This window comes from Lissotriton helveticus, chromosome 10, assembly GCF_964261635.1.
Source record: "Lissotriton helveticus chromosome 10, aLisHel1.1, whole genome shotgun sequence".
Lineage (NCBI taxonomy): Eukaryota > Metazoa > Chordata > Amphibia > Caudata > Salamandridae > Lissotriton > Lissotriton helveticus.
In genome coordinates, this window is record NC_136071.1 from 85,615,416 (window position 1) to 85,639,520 (window position 24,105).

The window sequence follows — 24,105 nt, forward strand, 5'->3', positions numbered from 1 at the left end:
CATAGTATCCTGACCAAAGTAGTTGCAAGAGGAGCACATTTCTATTGGATGCTTTAGGAATGTGTAAGAGAAGAATGCTGAAATAGTGTTGATGAAGAAACTTTTCTACCATGGAACGTGTTGGCTGAGTGAGCAAGAAAGTTTGGTAGTTTGTCAAAAGAGAATCTAACAGGATGTAACTTCAGCGACTGCCTTTCCACTTTCACTACTCCCCAAAGCACCAGATTAATTGTACAGGTTTAGGTGCCGCTAGATACTCTTTGAGCAGGATGAAACATGGGAAGCCTCTTCTACAGAGTGTGAATGTTTACAAACATATCAACCCTGAGTGGGTCAGAGGAGAAAGAGTCCAACTAACATATTTGCTTGCAATTATGCCAGGACAAAAAGTGCATTAAAATAAAGACCTAGTACCTCCAATCTGCCTCTTCTTTATACATATATAAAAAAAGAAATTAAGCAGAGGCACACAGAGAAAAAAATGAATTTACCCCCTCCAAGATTGAATCTTGGAAGAATACATTAAAAGAAAATGGCTGCTGTATCATGAGGTGTACGCATACTGGGGCCTTAGTAGCATGATAATCCATAAGTGTGAGCATGCATGCGTAGAACACCACGCCTTATTTTGTTTTGTAAATGCCATTTGGGAAGATAATTGTCAAAGCCAATAGGTGGTACCCATTAGGTTTGCCAATGCCCGGTTGATACATTTCACTCCCAAGATATTTGCAAATACATCTCCCTTTGATATGTTTTGAAGGTCTGCAAAACGTTCTCATAGATCAGAAACATGCATCTCAAATAACTATCAGTGAGAGTATGAAGCCTCTGCTTCACCCAAATTAGAAGTGGAAGGGTCGTTCACTTTGTCAAGCCTCAGTCGTAGAAACTTGGCTGCACAGAAGAAGCCTATGAAGGAGGATGAACGAAGAGTACTGTTTGGTCTACAAGTTGTTCCAGAACCTTTACAGTTTACTTCTTCCAAATATCAATGAGGTGGTGTTACTCTTGAAGAGGGAGAAGAATTTTTCATAGGGATGCCCAAGTTTCTAGAGGGATCAAAGCGCAGTTGGAGCATTTGAATTGTATAGTTCTGGCAAATGGTCAAAGATGAAATGTGAAGACAGCGGCTGTGCATCACAGGGGTGCTGAACCTGAAGATTCAAGCTGAGTTCACAGGTGGACAACCGGATGCTTTGCGGGATGTTGCGGATAGTGATGCTGGGGACAATGGTAATGAACCAATTGGGGATGAAGATAGTATGGTTAGGATATTTGAGAAGTTAGATTATATATGGTATCAGTGAAGTTAGAATGTCATCTAGCTGTTTAATCATTCTTATCTTTGTGCAGTAGCCACTACTTTCCTGATGTTATGCCACTGTTTCACGTTTACTTCATTTTGAGGTCTGTTCTTTGATTGCATCAATAGAGGAGATACATTATGGTTAAAGGTCTCAGAACCTTCGACCAGTTTGAATTCTACAGGCTACAAGTGTGTGAGCATTGTAGGAAAGCGTGGGGCGAGCAGACTGGTGCCAGGGCCAACATACATGATTTGTAGTCCTAATAAGCGTCTTACTTCATCACTGATCCATGACAGACAGGTTTTGACAACATTAGCCTGAACAGTCTCTTCTGAAAAAAATTCAAAAGGCACTTCTGTTCCCAATCTACTTTTGCCACCCAATTGTTCTGTATCCGCCACTCCATGTTTGGGTGCAAACAGTGAGAAAACGGTGGTTAGGGGATCCTAAACCAAAAGTCAGAGAATAAATGCATTTGCTATGGCCATCTGATCAACATGTTGCTCGATTACATTTTCATGAAAGACTATTCCAAAAAGGAGTTAAAAGGAGAAAAAAAACACTAAGTCAAAAATCAAACCCTTAGAAATAATAAAGTGTATGAAGGTTAAAAATCAGGTACTGAAAAAAACTGTATGAGTATGCTAACAGTATTCAGAGACAAATGGGACACTTAAAAGATCAAAAGGGAATACAAATATTACACGGTGCTTAAAGAGCCTCCTTTATTACAATGGTAGGACAAGCATTTGCAATGCAATTGGTCTCGCATTTTTAAGAGTTAGAGCTATTGGTGTTGTAAACGACAATGTCTTACCTACGTTTTTTGGTTTGGAGTGTAGGGGGATGTATGAACAGAGGTAGCTGCAGCACTGCCAAGAGGACTGAGAATGGGAAATTACCACTGTGACCAGAGACACAGTTGCAGCACTGCCTGGAGGACTTGAAATGAGGAATTACCGACGGTATTAAAGCAGCTAGCAGCTCTGTCTGGCGGACTAAGAATTAGGAATTACCACTGTGACCAGAGACACAGCTGCGGCACTGCCTAGAGAACTTAGAAGGGAGGAGTTACTGACGGGACCGGAGAAGCAGCTAGCAGCACTTCACAAAAAGGTACCATAACGAAGGGAGCAGCCGTTGGAGCCAGGACTGGGAACAGCCAGCTATGGCAGACTATGTGATCCAGGTCCAGCAAGATGAATAGACAAACCGAAAAGCTAGGACCCGGAAAAGCCAGCTAGAGAGGTCGACACAATACACGTCCAGGACCCAAACCAGGAAGTAACTTGTAGAAGACAGAAGAAGGGACCAGCTGGCTGCTGACGTCATCAGTTCTGTGGGTAGAGACAATAAAGGTTCCCCTGTCCCAGCAGCTGCAACATACCTGGAGCCCTGGACAAGACTAAGGATAGGGGAGCTTTGCAAACAGATAGGATCAGCAGCTGCAAGCTGCAATATAAAACTCCCCTCCACTTTCAACGCATTAGCAGAGCTTTTTGGTAATAGAGAGCTTGCCTGAAGCACGAACGCACTTCACGGCAAGGCTGCAGGAGTGCGCAGACCAGTAATGCGCAACACAAACAGTTATGGCCTTTGTGAAATAATGCATGTAACAGGGGTAGTCTCCAGGGCCTGGCCAAACCAGCAAAAGGAGGGACAAATTTAATCTATAAACAAATCAATGGCCATACACTGGATACAGCATGCCTAGGCTCGACCCAAAAATAAATCCAGGGATATATACGAACTAAGTAAACTTAGACATTAGTGAGCCCCAGGTTATAAGCAACATCTGCTTCATCTGAAGAGAACAAAAATGAGATATGAATGAAGTCACCCAAGTGATCCACCAAGCAACTCTAAACACCACCATATGCCTACCACGCTGGCAATTTTATCCAAGCTCGCAATTTTACTGTACCTTCTTTTGAGCGGCTTCCTTTTTCTTTTTGTCTTTTCTCTTTCGCCTTTCTTCCATCAACCGTTCTTCCTCGCCTTGCACTAAATTCCTGTGGGAGAAAAAAAACAATTACTTATTAGAATTAACACAGGAGTAAAGGTACAACCATGAATTTATGAAAATGGATAGAATGGGACCACCAAGTTGGGTCAAATGGCTGGCTGGATACCAGTCTATTGAGTAAATATGCAACTGTATAATCAGCCTGCGAGATCCCTTCCTAACCTCCCCATTCCCACATTACATGACATCCACCAGAGAAAGAAACACTAACCACTCTGTACTGGTTAACCAAATCTCGGTAAATTCACTACTCCATTACATCACAGAGGATTACAGAGCCCACAGCGACGTTGTTAATGTGGGCTCTGTAATCCTCGGAGAACTTCCAATAGGAATATAAATGTTGGCTTGTGCACTTCTTGTAACTAAAAGCTGAGCAAATGGCCAATGAAGGCATTGTAAAGATACTAGGCCACCAACGCTTTTGGTATCCACAATCACAGTAAGTCCATCGAATAATAGCTATCAGAAACAAAATATTGTTCTAGTCACTGTTGAGACACTTCCAACTTAAAGATTCTACCTTTGATAAACTTGGTCATCTTTTTACTAGACTTTACATTATTAAATTCCATGTTAATTCGCCCAAAACACAAAAAATGCTCCAGACAAAACAAGGTTCTCTCCGTTTCACTTCAGTTGACTGTTTAGACCATACAACTGTTGTGCACAAGCAGCAGATGTTCGAAAAAGGTTACAACACGCAATAAAACATTGAAAAATTGAATGCACCAACCGTTGTTCTAAATCCTTTTACTGTAGAGACACCAAGTACCCAATCTCTTGTCAGCTATCTGCACTATATTCACAAACACCCTCCAATAACACCTTCAAACCAACCATTGAGAGACAGAAATTATGCCATCCCACTCTTCCCAATTAATGGCTGAACTGGTCCGATCCAGCGAGGGAAGCAACCAACTCCTTGCTCATATATCCGGCTGTCACAAGTCAATTTGATTACAAACCAGACACCTACGCACTAGCAGATTCACACCCAACTGCTGCCATTCGTGCCATTCTGGGAAATTGCTGTGGTTTCTCAGCCCTGTCAATGGGCCACTCCCAGAGAGGTTGTACATGACATCAGTGGTCTTTACACTTCGACTTTAGGTTTAGTTTTAACCCAAGTCCATAAACCGCAATTTGAAAAAAAGAACACTAAAATAAGACTTAGTAAACAAAGCTGCACATATTTTGCATTAGATTTATCACACGTTAGAAATATTAACATTATTTATAATGTTAACACTCACATTATCCTTGGACCATCATAGCCGTCATTATACTTACACTTAACAAAACCATAACCATAATCCAATCCTAGTCTCTCAATGATCAGAAATGTAACTTTTTTCAAGCTTTTACCCAACCAGATTCTAGTTTTTCGAATACATTTTCAAACTGTTGACCAAATACCTAAACTTTGTATGCTAGTTTCCTCTCAGAAGCTAGTTTGGTGGGAAAAGAACAATTGTTGTTATACAGAAATTATGCATTTCTTTTTCGCCTCTGCTGCATACTCTTATTTTAAGAGGTAAATAACAGGGAGCACCAATGAGATTAAAAGAGACGACGATATAAAAGATTGCACTAAACACATGAAATTAGGACAACAAGCATCTGCAATGCAATCGGACTCGCATTTACGAGAGTTAGAGCTATTGGCATTGTAAATGACAATGCCTTAAAAGGAACTGCCATTTACAATGCAAATAGCTTAAACTCTCGCAAATGCGAGATCTACGGCATTCAAAATGCAAAGCTGCCTCCTTCGGTTTCCCAAAGCCCCTGAAGGGCTCCCAGTTTGTTGTGAGTTACATAAATAAGCATGTGGTCACAACTCGCACAAGAGACCCTCGGGCCCTCCTGAAGTAAGAGAAACTCAAAGAAAATAGAGCTTACAGACTAAAGAAGACGTACCTAGTAACAACTGAAGTAAAAGGGCCAGTACTCATGGGAGGTTACAAATGAAGACAAGGCGGTACCAAAGAGGGACTAACAAGCCTAATATCAAATCGGATGTCAGCATTTAAGAAGGACAATGACAAGCCAATGACAAATATGGGTGGCGAGTAGGTGGGGCTTCAAGTACATACTCCAATACAGCATGGCTCACAGAGCAGCGCATGCATTGCCCAGGCTCAACCTAAAAAAGTGGCGCTCATCCATTTAGATCCCATTAGCAGTCTTCAACTGTACTTTGCAAAAATACTTCCAGGCCCCATAAACTTGGGTAATTCACTTGGTGTGGAGTACTTTGTGGCCCACAAGACTGGTTGGAAAGGATTCCCCTAATTTACAAACCAACCAACCATTCATTCATTACTAGATGTTTAGTCCGAGGGATCCCTTCTAGTGTGTGAACATCTATATGCTTCAACTTGTCAAGTTCATATAAAATACTCATCTTCATCTCTTCTTAAGTGTAAATATACATGTCTTATTGACCTAGAAATATCGCCCTCACAATCATTCAGTCGCTTGCTGAAACCCAATCAGTAACTTCCGTGGCTAACAATCACTTAAAGACCAAAAACTAAATTTGTGCATTAATGGAGAGACTATTAGAGGTTCAAATAAAGAAACTTTAGAGCTAGCTCAATTTTCTTTTAAAGACAGCTCCGAGTCAAATTGTGCACATAAAACTCTAACCAACTTACATAAAAAGGTTCACCACAGCCGTTGACATACTAGCTTTGCTTCAATGATAGAATATGGGATTTAGTATTCAGTTAATAATGAATAAAATGCACAGGTTGGATAAAGTGATGCCGTTGTACAAAGGTTTGCTTCTTGATAGTTATGAGTGCCCATTACCAAAGTCCTCATCCTTCACTGAGGACTTTCAGAAGGACACAGAATGATCAAGATCTAAGAGGGCTTGGATGATCTGAATTAATGTCACTGAAAAACACCCAGACGTAAGCCTTCAGTAGCCTTCTAACCACAAACATTAGGTTATCAGTCTCATAGGAGGAAGAGTTTACACTTTGGCATATTCAGTTTGGCCGCTTAGTGCTGAAAAGAGGGTAGAAGGCACTGAAGCAGTTGTACAGATACTGTGATGGGAGGAGAGTCTTTAAAGGCATTTCTAACGGCTAGGTAACGTTCCACTGATATCTATAACCTTCAAATGAAGTGATTAACAAGGTCTTGCAACTAGGTGGATTGTACTTTGGAGGCCCTTGTGCCGGAGTGGTTTAACCACATCGACGCTGATGACGATGAGGTACACCTCTTGTACGCTCATGACAAGCTGAGCTCGTCATGAACCGCGGGATTCCGCAATCTTCAGCGCACAGCGGGAAAATGCGCCGCACCAATGCGGTTAAGAATGTTGCACAAATTCCTATAGCTAAACATAACCTGGAGGGTCATGAATACAGTCCAGGACATGCCTCTGCTTGAGATAAAATGTGCATCTTGAGAAAGCTCTTCAATATACACCAGGAACAGGCAAGCCAATTTCAGTTTAAATCCTGCGCCACACTAGCCTCACCTTTCTGCATCATTAAATGAAGTAAGCTTTCTGTCTTGGCCAACAAAATTATTATTACAACAGTGATCTTAAGCTTGAAAGAGTTAGTGCGAATTAAAGTATGTTTTCTACAGCAACTGCCAATTTTCTAAGGCAATGCTTTTATGTAGGTCAGGGTAAAAAAGCCATGTAAGAGATACTGGGACTGAAGATAAAAATTGCCCCCAGATGTGATAATTTGTGAAGATTTACAATGAGCTGGTTAACCTAAAATGAACCATGAAACCGAGCAGCACAAGAAAAATTATGCCCCGGATCAGTCCTTCCAAAGCAAAGCAGACCTGGTCATTCAGAACAACCAATCTCCCCTATACTGATAACCAAATTACTTAATCTGTGTTTTGCACAGGGATTGGCAGCATTCAGGCTTGAGCCAATTCACATAATCAGCAGTGGTCAAAACACTACTAGCTTGAATCGTGTCCATTATTAAAGCAATATGCCTTGTAAATATTACATTGCAGTAGGAACAGTCATCCATCTGCTGCATTACTGCGCTTAGTTACGAATTACTTCCAACATACACCACCCAAAGGCCCATGCTCAAAAACACTAAAAGAGCTGAAGCACAGCCATTAGTGTAGTCCTACGTCATAAGGTGAGGTGAGATGAAAGGACGTTAGACTGTTAGTAGTTAAGACTTATGGTGTATTGACTGTTGGCAAAGTATTAAGGCCCAGAAGACGAGTGATGGGATTTCCTTCCGATCTCTTGATTGTGATCCTAGTTTGTGCCACTCTCTTATCCCAGGTTGGCATGTCTTTCTAAAAGGATGCTGTGCAGCCCTGTGATCCCTACCCCATCCTCAACTTACAAGATCAATCAGTTCCTCTAGTCTTAGCCACAAAGGATTGGATAGCAAAGGATACAAACATGTGGTGCTAGAAAAGTTTGCTACTATGAATGAAGACCACAAAACCCCCACACAAATGTAAAATCTTTCCAATGAAATGTTACCGCTGATTTTAGGGGGAAGACAAATGTTTGCTGTTACACAAACACCATATGAACTAATACACAGCAGAAAAGCACAGTTTGAAGTTAAAAAAACAAATGCACAAAAGTTAGACCTATATCCTAAATTGTAGTTAAAAAAAAAGCTCTGATCATCAAAAAGGCTGAATACCAACCTCAGAGATCAGTAAACTATCACGCTTATTTTTCAATAGCCATAAATGAAGCATTAATTTCAAACCACAGATTTCATAGCCCTAATATGGGGGACAATAAAAACAGTTGGCAAAACCGGCGACAAAAATCCCTTTATTTTAAACATTTTTTGTAACTGTTGCGTCTCTTATGCATCAAAGAAGTGTTGAACTGAACAACAGAATGAGGTCTCTAGGCCAGACCTACAAAACCTGCTCTAAAAGGCAGTTGTCACTTTCAAGTTATAATACTGCTTCATCACTAGGAGTGTACTTCGGTCTCTCTAGACCCAGTATTCTGCCCTATGTGTTGCCAGCAATCCCCATCAAGCTCGCTCCTACCGCCCGAATGCCACGCCGGTCAAGACTGGGAAAATACATAATCAATGAGGAGATAGCTCCGTGGTACAGTGAAAGGATTTAAGCTAGGTCTAGAAATAATAACCCGCCAAGGAAGTTACATTTTCTTTACTCTGCCTAAGACTTTCCTTCTTAATATTGGTAACATCAGGTCATAGCTCAAAACACTAAGAAGAACAGTACCTGACCAGTCTTGAAGAAAATAGACTTCATGCATAGAGGTTCTGGTCAATTCCTGCATCCTTCAGCAAAGATGAATCTAAAGAGTAATGCATACAAAAAGCATGAGGAGTGGGACAAGTTTCTATCTACTAATGACAGCAACGGCGCAAGGTTCTAAAAGGGCACCAAACCCCTTCTTGTTGGAGAAGCCTGAAGTGTGAGGAGTCTAACACAGCAATTTTGAAAGAATTTGAAATGCAAGAAACTAAGCACCAGACAAAGATTTGTTTTGTTGCCTGGAATATGAGGGTTTTTTTTATTCTTTTAAAAAAAAAATATTTTATGGTTTAAGATGTTATTCAACATTTCATACATAGTTGCAGATTTAGAAACCTAGTTCTTAACTCAATGAGGTCAAAATTATTAAGAAGCATCATACATAAAGATTTTTCCCTATGTGGACATTATACTAGTTAACATCTGCTTTCACTTTCATGAAAAATGACTGAAATAGTTAAAATGGATAATTTCTGACGTTTTGAAATAAAATGAAGCAAAGAATAATCCTGAACACCTAGTTAGCCATTACACAATGGCAACTATAAAGAAATTGTATTGCCACAATCGGTTCAGCCCACACGAGGCTACAACTGCCTCCAGCTTAAACTTTCTATGGGTGGCAGTCCATGACAGTAATGTCTGGGTCAGAAGAGCTTCTCTCAACCGCAACCCATCATCTCTTGCAAGCTCTCTGCAAACTGACAGATGTGACAAGACCAAGGAAGCAGTGATTCTGGTTTAAGGAGCCAGTAGAGACTGAAAACTGACCAGCAGATGCACGGGGATGAAATGTGGGATGTAAGTAGAAAAGCCGGGCAAGTAGGTGGCCAGGTTCTAAAGCAATCAGATGTACAGGGAGCAATAACACTTTTCACCATTCCTGATTAGCCCAAACCTTGTGATGTGGGTGGAGGCCACTGATAAGTATCACACTTTAAGAACACCCAACAGAATAATGGGACCATCACCAATGGAGTAGCGCAGGAAAATAACTGCTGATCTTAAGTTATTTTTAGGCCCGCCTTTGCAGCGCAGTTGTTGCTAGACCTGAATTGACCAAATATTTTTATTTTTAAATCAGGAGTATGCCATTAAAGGGATTTGGCTCCGCCCACATATTGGTGGACAGAACTACAGGTTTTGATTGAGCAGATGTATGCATTCACACAAAAAAAATGGCTTCTTTACACCGCTGTGATTTGGTATATCCAACTACCTGAGCTAGCAGCAGTATAGCTGCCTTGACCTTTCTCGGGCAAAAAAAGGGCAGTTATGTTAAAGTGGCGTTAATAAATAATTTAGAAATGCTGTTTTTTTCCGCAGCAGCCCATATAGGAGGAAGGTAGTGATAAGGAATGTATAGCTGTTTTATAGTCCATGCACCTTTTCATCTAAAATTAACTTTAGACTTCAGACTCCAGTTGTGTGTTAGATCAGTATTGGGGGTGGGGAGTCCAGGACTACACTTCTCAAAGTGGATCTTTGTGTCCGGCTTGGTAGCACAGGTGTCGACTGACCTTGTGATCAACAAAAAAAGAGCTTTCAAAGTACTACTGAGTGTGTGTAGGCTCAACCCATATGTTTAGCTTGTGGCAAAGTTCATACTCAGTGCAGCATGACTGAATTGGTTTTGGTGGAAAGCCAATGATTATAGCTATAGACCTGATTGGTTTGTTATGAAGTGTTAAAATGAAGGCAGAAGGCCTGAAGTATTGACTGTGAAAAGGACAAGTTAAAGTCAATAGGCATTCAAGGGAGGATTGGTATTATTATATACTAAAGCCTACTGATATGCATTTTGTTGCACGGAATCTTACAGATTACTGTAGTAGGCATGGGTTTTGGTGTCTGCTACCTCGGACAAATTGAGGATATAGAAGATTTGCTCAGAGAGCATCCTTGTTAAGCCCTATTAGACACAGTCTTTGCTAAGACAACTGTAATGTTGTAATTTTATAGCTGTGTGCTTTGTGGTTGTCTTGTGGATTGCGCTCAAAACAGTGGGTCCGAGTTTGTTAGGTGACTAAGGTTAGGCCTGAATTGATGTACTTTGAAACATTTATTTTCCAATCCCATGGATCTGGTCTGCCAATTACGAAAGTTATGACAACAGCAATAAGCCAGATTTATTTATAGTGAAAAAAGTGTCAAACGTAATAGACATTTAAGGGTAGGTTGTTGCTACGCTGTTGTAAAGCCTGTTGTTGGGTATATTGTTACATGGAATCTCAAAGACTGCCAATAGGCCTCTAACTGTGGGTTGTTATTGCATTATGTTACATGCTGTAGACCGGTATTAGTTACATGTAATCTGACACATTATCACAGTAGCAAAGGTGTTGGTCACCCAATCTGACAAACCCAGAGTGTAAAATTTTGCTATGATGTTTCTTTCTACGCCCTACTCAGGAGTTATATATTGTTTTTCTAACTGTAATTTTAAACATTTGTAATTTTATAACTATGTCTGATGGTTGCCAGTTCATGCACACCTCAGGAAGCCTGTGTTGGATTTAGTGTAAAGCCATTGGTAAAGTCTAGCAGCCTGATGGATTCACTGGGAAAAGTTGTGTCAGATTCCTTAGGTGTCATTGGTTAATAATGAAAGGCGATACAAAAGGGGATGATGGACGGAGCGTTTGAGCAAATCAAACACTGACCCCCAGTCAACTGATCTGGGTTTAATCCATCACCATTCTTTAGCTCACTCCGCCACCCCAGTTCAGATATGGCATATGCTAATCAGTCTGACCCTGTGCCTCATGGGAACAGTCCAGCCCGAACTGCCAAAGCCACGTCTTCCCTGGACCGGAAACAAGCATTCTGGGACCGGTTTCTGGCATTACAGCCGTCATCATCCAGGCTAGCTTGAATCCAGTGGCAAAGTGAGCAAGGGACTCACGCCTGAGCATACCCTGCCAACTTAGGATATTGTCGGCATAGGAGACTATGTTGAGTCCGTGGATCCAGACAATGTCTGCAAGCGGGGCCATGTAGATGTTGAACAGAGTTGGGCTCAGGGAGTAGCCCAGAGGCACTCCACAGCTGATCTCTGTAGGTTCCGAGAGGAACAGAAATAGTCTAACTCTGTATTCGGCCAGTGAGGAAGGAGCAGATCGATTCCAGGGCCTTGTCACGGATGCCGTCGTCCTGGAGTCTTGTGCATAGTCAGTGGGAGAAGGTATCAAAGGAGGCTGAGAGGTCCAAGAGGATGAGGGCTGCCGCAGTCGAGGAGGGCACAGTCGTAGTCTGTGGCGGCGATGAGGGTGGTCTCGATGCTGTGGTTGCTTTAGAAGCTGGATTGGGAGGTCCAGGATGTGGTTTGCTTGCATGAACGCACCATCCAGCACCATTAGGACACTGGGTTTTGAGAGCTCTACTGTAATCAGCACAGGAACAGCAGACTGAGTTTGTGACCTGTCCCAATATTCAAATCGGTACGTCCGAGTCCCTCAAGCTTCCCTGATCTAGCATGTCCACTTCTGCGACACACTGTGTGGAAATTTTAGACGGAGGGTTGGAGAAGGATCAACAGAGGTCGAGACCTCCTTTCTATCTGCTCTGCAGCTCCATCTGAGTCCAGTCAGGCTCAGGAGCAGGTAGAAGCAGGAAGAATTTACTTTGTTTTTAAGGTTTTAGCCCCTTATGAATTGCCCTCCTAAAATTCTGTCCCGCAATTCAGATGTATGAACTGTGGAGCAAGGGGCTTTACACCGCCTGCAGAAAGAGTTAATCCCTGGTAGCTGGTCGGCCCACAATGATGGGCCCGAGCAGAATGAGGCGACAGACAATTAAAAGTGATTAATACCCAACTGCATTATGCAACAACACAACAAACACCCGCTACCCACCCTCAACAAAGACAGGCACGCATGCAAGCAACCTGTGGCTATCTGCACCATAGTCTTGCTTCGCACTCACGGAGTCTTGTGTGCAGGCACATAGGAGTTAAATTCAGCAATCCCAGCATTTTGAGTGGCAGGGACAAGCTCTGCATTCCAGACAGGATGCCATTAAGCAATACAGGCCGCAAGAGCAGGCTTAAGCTGCTCAGAAATGCACGAATCAAGTTGGAAAATGTTGTAAGGCGCCTGCCTAATTTCCACCTTTTCAAACATTTTATTTTTGGTGTTTACGCAGGTTGGAGAATTGCTTTGTATAAGATTCACTGGTCGCCAGTTTTACTTTGTGAAGCCTCCCCGACAGACAACGAACCCCCAACCCTCCTCCTGCCCCACCACACACACACACACGCATCCTCGTCGTTATCGCAGGAATGCTGAAACGCAAACACAGCCTTACAAAGAAAACCTTGAAGCTGTCGCAAAAAAAAAAAAAAAAAAAACACCTCCCGAGAGGATGCTGGCAAGCAGCACTGCATGGCCTGAACTGACTGCGAGAGGCCCGTCCGGCACGGCCTGGAGAAAAAATATACCAAAACCGCATCAACGGCCGATAAGGTGAAAGACGATGGGTAACAAGTCGCATACACAGTTTCAGCACAGAAAAAGATTGTGCGTGGGGCTTTCCACAAGGCTTACCACTGGCATCCTCTCCAATGCAATCAATGCCTGCCCTGCTGCACGTGAAGAGATGGGAGCCCGATGCAGCCGGCACACCGACCCTTCAGCCGCAGGAAGTGCCTCTGTCGGCAGCTTGCACACAGGTCTGACGGCCAAACGGAGGGGGGCCGTGCAAACCTCCTATTTGTGTGTTTTATTGCGAAGAAGGGTCATTACTGGCGTGGCATCGCTGCAATAGGTGAGGTGGGTGTGCAAACAATTTCACTTTCAAAAAGGTAGCAGGTTCCACCTACCGTAAGACTTTGGGAGTTAAGTGTCACTGCTGTGCTCTGAAAGTGCAGATAGCTAATGTAGCAGCCACAAGCCAGGAGGCAGACGACCAATAGGTACAAGTAGAAAAGTCTAAACTCAACTAGCAGGCACGTGGCAAGGTAAGCAGGACAGGCGCTGAGGACATGAAGCTTCCGACAGATCCCAAATTAGGGCAATAAGCAAACAAGCACCGACAATGCCAATAAGTCTGACTTCTAAGTGACCACTCTTCTTCAGTCGCTAGTGGGTTTAGCTACTCAACACCTTTTTTACAAATGCACTCGTTCACTAATTTTTGCACTCATGCATCCATTTGTCGATTCTGGAATTCACCCATTCCTCAATCTGCAAGAAAAAAACATGCACAAAACATTTGCAAAATAATTAAAAGAAAAGTCGACTGCAGTGTCAAAGCCAAAAGGCAGCACCTTTTTGAACTATTCTTTTTGTCTTTGCTTTTAGTCAATTCAGTGCAGCATTGGCAAAATGTAAAATTGCCACTGCTGTGTGTTTAAGACAAAAGGTGCCTGACCTGATCTTTTGATATATTAACATGTGTCTCCTTCTGTTAGTGATTGCAAGTATTTAACATTGTAACCGGCCTGTAATGCTGTGATGTATTTTATGTGCTTTTATGATTGTTTTTTAATGATCGAATAAAGCTTTTTTGAAATGAAATGACAAAAGGTGCAAAAGCGGGGAATGCATACATTCGTAGGCGTGGTCGAGGGATGATGTGGGTGCAGTTTTTTTTTTAATTTAGCAATCACAACTGAAGGACATCTGTTGGTTCAGCAAATATATATATATATTTTTTTAAATAAAATGACCTGCCCGAAAGCACATTTTGACATGCACCACAGCAAATGGCAGCAGCCAGGCTCTTCAAAATACTTTAAATAAAAACATAAAGGACCTTAAGGGAGCTGGAAGTGGGTGGGGGCAAGGAAGCAACAAAAGGGGCTGGGGGAAAAAAAAGTTAAAAAAAACAAAAAAAAACAGTCAGGGAGGGAGAGCCTGGGGAAAAGAACCAGCAGAGAATAGATGATGGTTATAAGGGGCAAGAGAAGCACAAGTAAAAGAGCTAAAGAACGTGCACACATGGAATACTGAAAGAAAAAATAAACATTGTCAAATGAGGTCTCACCTATACCACCAGTTCTATTGGCTTTGACATTTTGTTTGCAGCCATGTTCTATAGCACAATCAATGCTGGTCGCATCATAGTTTTTTTTTTCTTCCCTTTTTAGGTCTCGCCTGCAGATGCGCTTGCGCATTCGAGCTGGCGAGAGATATAGGGGCTTATCCAGAGTTTAACCAAACTGGCGATTTGATGCTGTGCCCGTGCGCTTTTAGGTCAATGTGTAAGCGCATTGAGCTAAAATGCGCGTGCACAGCATCAAATCGCCAGCCATCTGTTCCCCAGCTTAGCCTCCTACGTCACAAACCACCATTTGTCTCTTCAAAGGCTCCGCTCCCCGCCCCCTGCCTGCACCACTCTCCTACTTCTCCTCCCACGTGCCCCTAGCGCTTACATCCCTATCACTCCCCCCTCCCACCTCCCAAACAGCATCGAGCCAGGAAGACAGTAAACGAGGCACCATCGTCTCTCAAAGCCGCTACCAATAAGACTACATGTATGTTTTCTATCCTATATTTCCATGTTTATTTCCCTTCAATTTACTGAAACTCAGTTCATTCAAGAAACACACGGATCACAGCTCGCTCTCCTTTCATGTACCGTGTGACGCTTTTCAAGCGCCATGGGACGCTTCTAGTTAGTACAAGCTCGGTAGGAAAGGCCTGGGAGGCATTGTAAAACAGCACACTTTAAATGCGCCTTTTGGTTTAAAAAACGTGTCCCGCACAAGTGCACATAACTTATACAGCTGACAGATGCAACATGTAATCATATTTTGTAACCTAAAAAATGCACTTAGGCAACCTGGCCGGCGGAGTTTGGGCAATCTAAACACACACTCGACGGCTTTGTTACTATCAAAGGGTGTGAAAAACACACTTAGAGCTTGAACCGCGATAGCCTGTTTCTGTACAGCATCCAGTCCCAGCCGCATTTCGCGTGCCTTGTAGTTTACACCAGTTTGTCATCGCTCTGGAAATAATGACGATATATGTGGGCGGTATAATGTTTTTATGTAAGCACACACACGGCATGTGGTATTCATTTCGATAGTACGGGTCCACATTAGATATTAGAGCCACTAGCTGGCCAGGTTGACCTAATGCTTTTCAGAGAAGTTTGATGTAAAACAGCCCTTTATATCACAGAGACCCCCTTTAAGCTGCAGCAGTAACTTCTAGCCTTGGTGGATTAATGCTCTGTGGCCTGCCAAAAATGATGGCTTCCGGTACAGTTTAATGACATTGTTTGGAGTAACCTCGGAAAGTTCACTTTGTTTATACATGTAATACAACCTATAAACGGTGTAATGGGTTTGAGTAGACTCGGAATGAACAGCTCGGTGTTTATGAAATGCGTTTATCTTTTATTTCTGTGTTTTAGGTAATATCATCATCGTGCATTTCGCATTTTTTTCTTAGTTTTTTATTAATAAACAATACTGCAAACGTGTTGATAAAGTATAGGTTGGCTCGGTGTGGGTTTAATACGTTTCATTATCAAAGATTTTGAAAACTGCATAACGAGTACAGATGGTCCTTTGAATGATAAAGAACCAAAGTGTTAATATATTTTTATTCTTAAATGTCGCGAATAGTAAATGTAGGATGTTGGGTTGACATAATGAGTTACTGCAACTGTGTACACATTTAGACCGAAATTACAAAATAACTTTCTTTCCCAGTTTTATATAGCGCGAACTCGACCCGGAGGTATTGGAGCCTTTACATGAGCATCAGTTACATTACACAAGTCACATTCATATTTAGGCACGGGAGATTAAGTGGTTTTGAGCCGGTGCCTAAACTCCAGGCTTGTTCATCTGTTTCAAAGTCGACAGCCCTCCCCAACACTTCAGAATTCGTTTCCAGTCGGGACTTTAAAAAAAAAAAAAAAACAGCAGCACCTCACACATTTCATGGTGGGAGTTCATTAACACCACTTAGGGGGAGTTCAAGGCACCAGGCTGTTGGCTCCAAAACACACCAGGCTTATGACGCTAACCCAAGTAAGTACATGCCCAGTTCGCCAGTTACAAAGGGTCTCTGACATCCAGTTGTGGCATACAGGCTTTGGATGCTGGCTCATGTACGTTCCTCATAGTTAAAATAAAAAAGTCTGAAACTTTGCTGTTAATTACCTATTGTAATCAACAGATACCGCGAGTCATAATTAACAAGCATCGAGGAGCACTTGAATCAACTAAAACGTCCCTTTAAAAGGTCAGTTGTACTCCCAGATTCCACATGTCACTCTGCACCACCACAGCACCACTCCGCGCAATCACAGCACCACTCCGCGCAACCACAGCACCACTCCGCGCAACCACAGCACCACTCCGCGCAACCACAGCACCACTCCGCGCAACCACAGCACCACTCCGCGCAACCACAGCACCACTCCGCGCAACCACAGCACCACCCAGCGCAACCACAGCACCACCCAGCGCAACCACAGCACCACCCAGCGCAACCACAGCACCACCCAGCGCAACCACAGCACCACCCAGCGCAACCACAGCACCACCCAGCGCAACCACAGCATCACTGGTTCAAATATGTTCTCTCAATGTTTCAAGCTTTATTACAAATGTCAAAAAAGATGTTAATATTTCACTTCTGTTCTTGGATTTTCGTCACAATAAAATACACTGAACATAATCTTCACTAAAGTTATTTACTAAAGTTTAAGCTATCGCCATTATAAATTACAATCACTTTTATTTAAGTATTAATTATTTAAAAAGTTAAAAGCCATTGTTATTTGTAATATCAATACATCTAGGTCACGTAAATACAAAACATGTTGCATTACAAATGCTATAGGTGTCACATTTGCGAAAGTTATAACTTGGCATTGTAAATGACAAAGCTATTAATTTAACTATTTTAAAAAACACATAAATAAAAAAAATGTCATTTATAAGACCAATACCTCAAACTTTCCTAATGCGAGACCTATTGCATTTCCAATGCTTGTTTTTTTTTTACTTTCAACCATTCTGCTCAGCCACCGCACTGCTGTACACACTCGTTTGCACATGAGTTTCCATCATTCAAACTCAAGATGCTTCACGCTTTCTAAGGTGTCTTCTGAGAGATAACTGCATCCCTAGGGTCTGCCGAGACACCTTGCCAAGACTTAAGATCAGGCTCTTTCAGCAAGGAAGGGGAAGAAGAGAGACGGAGCAATTGTGGTTGTACTGGGAGAGGGTCGAGTGCTTCCCACCGCGACGCTGAGCCACCAAGACCTACTTTACAGAGGCCAGAGAGTCGAATGTGCAAGTGTGGGATGGTGCAGGCAGGGGTACATTTGTACTATGTGGTACTGTTCCTTTACCCCCTTATTCCTATTTACCGGACTTAGGGCAATTCTAGCCTGTAGCAAACCTCTTTTGACTTCTAACTTACATTAAACACCCAGGGGAAAAGCCCTTCCCTTACACCCATCAGTCCTCCAAATCAAGTTCTACTTTTCGTAGAGAACGAGCGTCATTGTGCAGCTGAAGGTCACACGGTTCCGCCAGAGGGACACATGGCCATTTCCAGAGCATGGATGAGCCCCCCCGCCTCACGTGCTGCCGACCCCACCAACTGTACACAGGATTAGCTCAGCCTTTGACCGGTTGCTCGCTTCCTTTCTTGGTGTGCAGCGGCTTTTCGCCGCCACAAAGGATGAATTGTTCCATTCCAGACAGCTCTGTGCAAACACTGGGGCTGAACCGTGTGCTGCCGATTGCTGTCATGGAAAGATAGCACAGGACGACTTTAGAGCAGCGAAGCCACGTGCACGGCTGTGTTTGGCACGGAGATTGTGTTCTCAAAGCAAAAAGGAAAACAAACTGACTATCCCGGGGCTACCGCGGCCATTTGTAGCAAAAGGGAAGTCAAAATTGGCCAACCCTGGCTACGTTTGCTAACCCTCCCGGCCAAGCTGCGAACAGCACCCTATAAAACACGATGGCATTAATGAATGAATTAATGATGCGCAGCCTACAACAAGGTTACCACGCAGCGCTGGGCTCTGCAACAGATGGTGGCATCGCTATGTATGCATTAAAGGGGATATGTGCTGATTTTCCCACAAACTCTGGGCGCACCGCAGTAAATTAATATTTAAAATAAATCTTAATAAATGTATCTGAGAGATGCAGGGTGGGAGCTACCCCTCGCGTTCCTGAGTCCTGGCGTGGATGTAACTCTGGCCACACCAAGGGCTCCATTCTCGTGAGAGGGCCAGCTCGTGACTCCAAAAAGGGTCTCTTGACCTGGTGTCCGTCTCCCATCACCCCCAGGGTGTAGATTCTAGCACCAACCGACAGAGGAGGCCACTCTGCGCTTCTAGTTTTTCTGAGATCTCTAGCTGCTAAAACTACACGCTGCTCCTCCATCCACTGAAAGCCAAAGTGTTGAAAACGTAGAGCATAATCTAGGGGTCATTTTATGTGAAAGATGAAAGATAAAGGCAAGCATCAGTGATACTATGGCAAAAAACGGGGGGCGTTTATGCACTGAAGCCCACCAGAAAGGGACACTGTTTGGGCTTAGTGTGACAACACGTCTAGTGCTTGGGGGACACGAAAAAACGGATTAGTGGGGGCACAGTTTTATAACTTTTTCAAGGCACATTCAGGTAAACACATCAGTTGTGGTCTTCAATGGCAGCAGACGTGTACCTGTGCAGCATCCAATTGAAGCAATTTCCAAGAAGCAATTCAGTGGGTCAGATAAAGTGCCTCAAAGCAGGAGTTCATTCTCATTGTGTCACTGGCACAAAAATACCAAGCTTAGCGCCTTGATATCGTTGAAGAGAGTGTCGTCAATGACATAATTTGATGCCCCATAGCTGTTGCAAAGTTATAGCTTACTGCTTGCAGGAGGTAGGCCTGGTTTGAAGTACTCAAAAACCGTGATAGTCTTAAAGACAGTAGCACAATACTATGCCAATTACCTTTTTAGACCCGGCTCACAAATTGACAAAGTAATTTAATATTCTATTCATACTCTGGATTGTATTGATACGAGTTTGTATGCAAGAAAACTTTTATTATGCCTTGAATTTTACATTATAATTTTAGAAATCTTTTACCCATTTTCCGATACTTGTACTGATTGTGATTTTTTTTATACATTTTGTTATCTTTTGATTAATACAATAAAAGTATTACTACTACTGGTGACCCTCTGCAGCAAGCTGCACAAAAAAAGACAGCGTGGACTTACAACAGGTCAAGACCACTCAAAACACCATCAACTAGCACTGGTTTAATGCCCATTCTCAAAAAACGTATTGCAATGTCCCTACGTTGGAGAATGACCAAAAGATTGGGTACCTACAAGGTAGGCTGCCCACTAAGCAAATTCATTTACTGGACACAACCACTAGAACTCACACGCAGTGTTGCAAATGGGTAAGTTCTCACAACATCAAACTATTGTTTCAATCATGGACATATTAGCATATCAGTGTATTAATGATTTCATGTGACAAGAAGCACTCTAAATCAAAATTTAGTATTTATAAAATAAACATAAGTTTATTACACATTTGTCTTGAATTTTTAAAAACAGATATATTGTACACAACAAATACTACAAATACATAATAATTATACACAAACATTTTTAAAAATGTTCAAAGGAACACAGGTCGACGCGGCGTTTCGGTTTAAAAAACCTTCATCAGGACAGTTTCTTCAGTTTTTGTGATCGAATTCACAGTTATTCAGTAACCGGCTTTTGTGGTGACAAAGCCTAGATGTGTCCTGGTTTGGGTCCACATATGAAGATAATGACGTCCCATATATTCGGGATATGATAAAAACCTTTCACTCAGATGTGAGTTTTGATCAATTTCACTGTATCGGAGGGGCCACCAGAGGATTTGTGCACTATTGGATGAATATGCACGATGGCAATTCTTGCGTAATCGCTACAGCCGCTTGATAAATGTGCTTCATAGGCTGTTTTTGTAATACTCGCGATTTCTATTACATCTGGATAAAAAGAGCTGGCCTCCCTGCTCCTCCGTCTACAGCGTTCGGGATTCTGCTATCAGAATCCCGAACGCTGTAGACGGAGGAGCAGGGAGGCCAGCTCTTTTTATCCAGATGTAATAGAAATCGCGAGTATTACAAAAACAGCCTATGAAGCACATTTATCAAGCGGCTGTAGCGATTACGCAAGAATTGCCATCGTGCATATTCATCCAATAGTGCACAAATCCTCTGGTGGCCCCTCCGATACAGTGAAATTGATCAAAACTCACATCTGAGTGAAAGGTTTTTATCATATCCCGAATATATGGGACGTCATTATCTTCATATGTGGACCCAAACCAGGACACATCTAGGCTTTGTCACCACAAAAGCCGGTTACTGAATAACTGTGAATTCGATCACAAAAACTGAAGAAACTGTCCTGATGAAGGTTTTTTAAACCGAAACGCCGCGTCGACCTGTGTTCCTTTGAACATTTTTAAAAAATGTTGTGTATAATTATTATGTATTTGTAGTATTTGTTGTGTACAATATATCTGTTTTTAAAAATTCAAGACAAATGTGTAATAAACTTATGTTTATTTTATAAATACTAAATTTTGATTTAGAGTGCTTCTTGTCACATGAAATCATTAATACACTGATATGCTAATATGTCCATGATTGAAACAATAGTTTGATGTTGTGAGAACTTACCCATTTGCAACACTGCGTGTGAGTTCTAGTGGTTGTGTCCAGTAAATGAATTTGCTTAGTGGGCAGCCTACCTTGTAGGTACCCAATCTTTTGGTCATTCTCCAACGTAGGGACATTGCAATACGTTTTTTGTCATTTCCCCCGGTCCCAATTTGTACCTGAGGGGGCCCCCTATACTTACTTTATTTACTTAATGCCCATTCTCGCCGCACTGTGCCACAGCACAAGAGAGACTGTCATGGAGTTCCAGAAAGAAAAGCCAGCCACCCCTAGCAGATGCACACCTTTTAAGTGTGATTTCAAAGGGCATCAGATGATACACTCGGCCAGCGATCTTGCTCAGCAGTCTTCCTTCCGTTCCGAGTCCAATATGATTCACCCAAAGCGGGAACCCGTAGTGAGCTTAACACTACAACGCAGGTATACTATCCAGAAAGGATAAATTGAGCCAGATCGTTCTGCCATGATGCAACAGAGGGGGGCAGAGTGTGTTGGCATAGATGGCAAACATTCATCCAGGACACATATAAACACAAGTAGTGGGTTTGCTCAGTTTGATCCGCACATCTATTGGCTATCTGAGTCTATGAGGAAATCCTTTACTCCCAATTTACTTGGTGAGAGGTGCTCTTAACAAGGTGTTCGAACACCCACCCACTAGGGTGTCAATCACTCTATGGATCTAAAAGATCCTGACCCAATATTATGTCCACTACACCCTAGCACACCCAATCATTATTTCTATACTCCAATCAATGATTATGTTCAATAGGAATGTAACAGAGTCTTTTCCTGGTATAGTCCGATTTCCCAGAGTTCGACTTCAAAGAAGTATTCCAATCACACTCTTCAATCAGATCTTGTATGCTTTATTTCAAATCAAGTATAAGTTGACACAGCAGCATTCATCCAGGACACAGTGGAACAAATATTTTGCTGTAAGAATCATTCAAAAGTGAAGTTATAAACTAAGGACAAAGCGATTCAATGCAATATGTTCCTTAGTTTCCGAAAATGGATGAGGTGGTGTTAGGGAAGACAGCATAAATTCTTACTTTGTGAAAATGGACCATCATTAAGAGGATCGCCTCCGATTGAACCAGTAAAAGTGGTAGCCCCAACTACTAATGCAGGCGCCATTAGTAGTATCTGCAAACTGAACAGGCTTATAAATTAATTAGACTTCCAGTCTTTATTGATTCTTACAAATTAATACAGACCGAAAACCATCCAGGTCTCTGCATTTATTTTAAATACGGATAAAGGGGGAAAACTGGCCTTTTGAGGTGATGCTCAATGCAGTCAATCATGACTCCTTCCTTGGCCGATAGCTGTGCTGGCTGCCAGACTGAGAGGTAGCAAAACAGAGGTTATAATCTCTGCAGGTGGCGACAGGTATTTGTACTAGAAAGCTTGTGTATCCCCACGAGCACGGACAGATCATACATCGGTGCTTAAAGGCCGAAAACCAATAAGGCATTAAGTTATGCGAGTGCAAAAATAAAGGACCCCCTGACAATTCCAGAAGTTCCTAGGACAGGGAGACAATTCTCATTGAAATAACAATCCTAAGTAATTTAGGACTATACGGGAATCAAGTCCTATACATGACTTGATTCCCGTATAGTCCCAAATTGTTTAGGATTGTTATTTCAGTGAGAATTAAGTTATGCAAGTACATTCGTAGGTTAGATCCACAAGGAAATACGCTAGATACAGCTTTTTCAAAAAAGCATAAAACAAAATTGACAAGCTGATAAAATGTTCTATAAAATAAATAAGGATACATTTTGACGGACATGACAAAAAGACACCAATATCCTGGAAGCCATGCTTATATTTTAGACAGGAGTTGTTTAGCAGAGATTGGAAGTGGGGGGGTGGGACCACTAAAACTAAACCATGCACTGCCATGTTAAACTGAATCACCTGAAGCTTGTACTGCAATTCTCGAGGTCTACACAGAATGAGATTGTGACCTGGCAAAAGAAACACTGGAAAAATGCTGTAATAAAAAGGAAAATAGGGACAGTGTGTAAAAAGTGAACTATATCTCACAAAAATTGTGAAATTGTAAAACTCTTATCTAGGCCTGGGCGGTAAATTCCGTTCCGTTCGCGGAATTTGCGGAACTTGTGTAATTGCTCGAAATTGCTCGAAATTCTGTGTTCCGTGACTTGCGAAATTTCTTGCTTGTTCGCGTTCTCAAAGCGTGTGTTTGCGAGATATTTCCCCCCCCCCCCCGAGCACGCAAACAGGAAAAAAGCATCGCAAACAAGCAATTGTGCCTGTTCGTGAAATTTCTGCGTGTTCGGAGATTTTTTACCATTTCACGGAGATTTGTGTAACGCAATTACGCAAATACCGCCCACCCCTACTCTTATCCGCACAGGGGCCAACAAACAATGCCACTGAATCAAGGACCGACAGTTACCAAGCACCTTCCATTGCATCAAAGACGGATCAGAAAGTGGCAGACATCCCCTGGGGCTCTCTGTCAAACTAATGGATGTAACTGAGGGCGTGCCGAGGCTCTGCTGAGGAGATTACAGCTGGCATACGGGAATGGACTTCTCATAGGTTGTTGCAAAGTACGAAAAACTAATTGGCACCTGAGCTGAACTAGAACGCACGGCTGCAAAGAAACAACAAGAGTCGGTCACGCCAACAATGCATTCTTGAGTGTAGGGGCCTTCTGTTTATGTGCTTTCCCATCCAGCTTTCCATCCGTTCTAGCACCAGTGCCCCCGGGTACAGCAGCCCTTTATATACCGCTTATACGGACGTGGCTAAAAGAGTAGCACGGGTCATATCTACAAATAGCCCAG

The 24,105-nt window shown here is 42.5% G+C and overlaps 1 protein-coding gene across 10 annotated transcripts in view; it reads right to left on the bottom strand.

The window, feature by feature from the left end:
- Nucleotides 1-24,105, bottom strand: part of TNRC6A (trinucleotide repeat containing adaptor 6A) — a 281,908-nt gene that overhangs the window by 203,445 nt on the left and 54,358 nt on the right. For 8 of the 10 annotated variants that reach the window (XM_078664809.1, XM_078664811.1, XM_078664808.1 and 5 more), the window contains one exon: nucleotides 3,235-3,322. In XM_078664809.1, coding sequence (XP_078520935.1) covers nucleotides 3,235-3,322 — 88 coding nt within the window. Of the gene's footprint in view, nucleotides 1-3,234; nucleotides 3,323-8,568; nucleotides 8,645-24,105 lie in introns of all 10 variants that reach the window. The other 2 variants (XM_078664812.1, XM_078664810.1) reach the window with 1 other exon arrangement.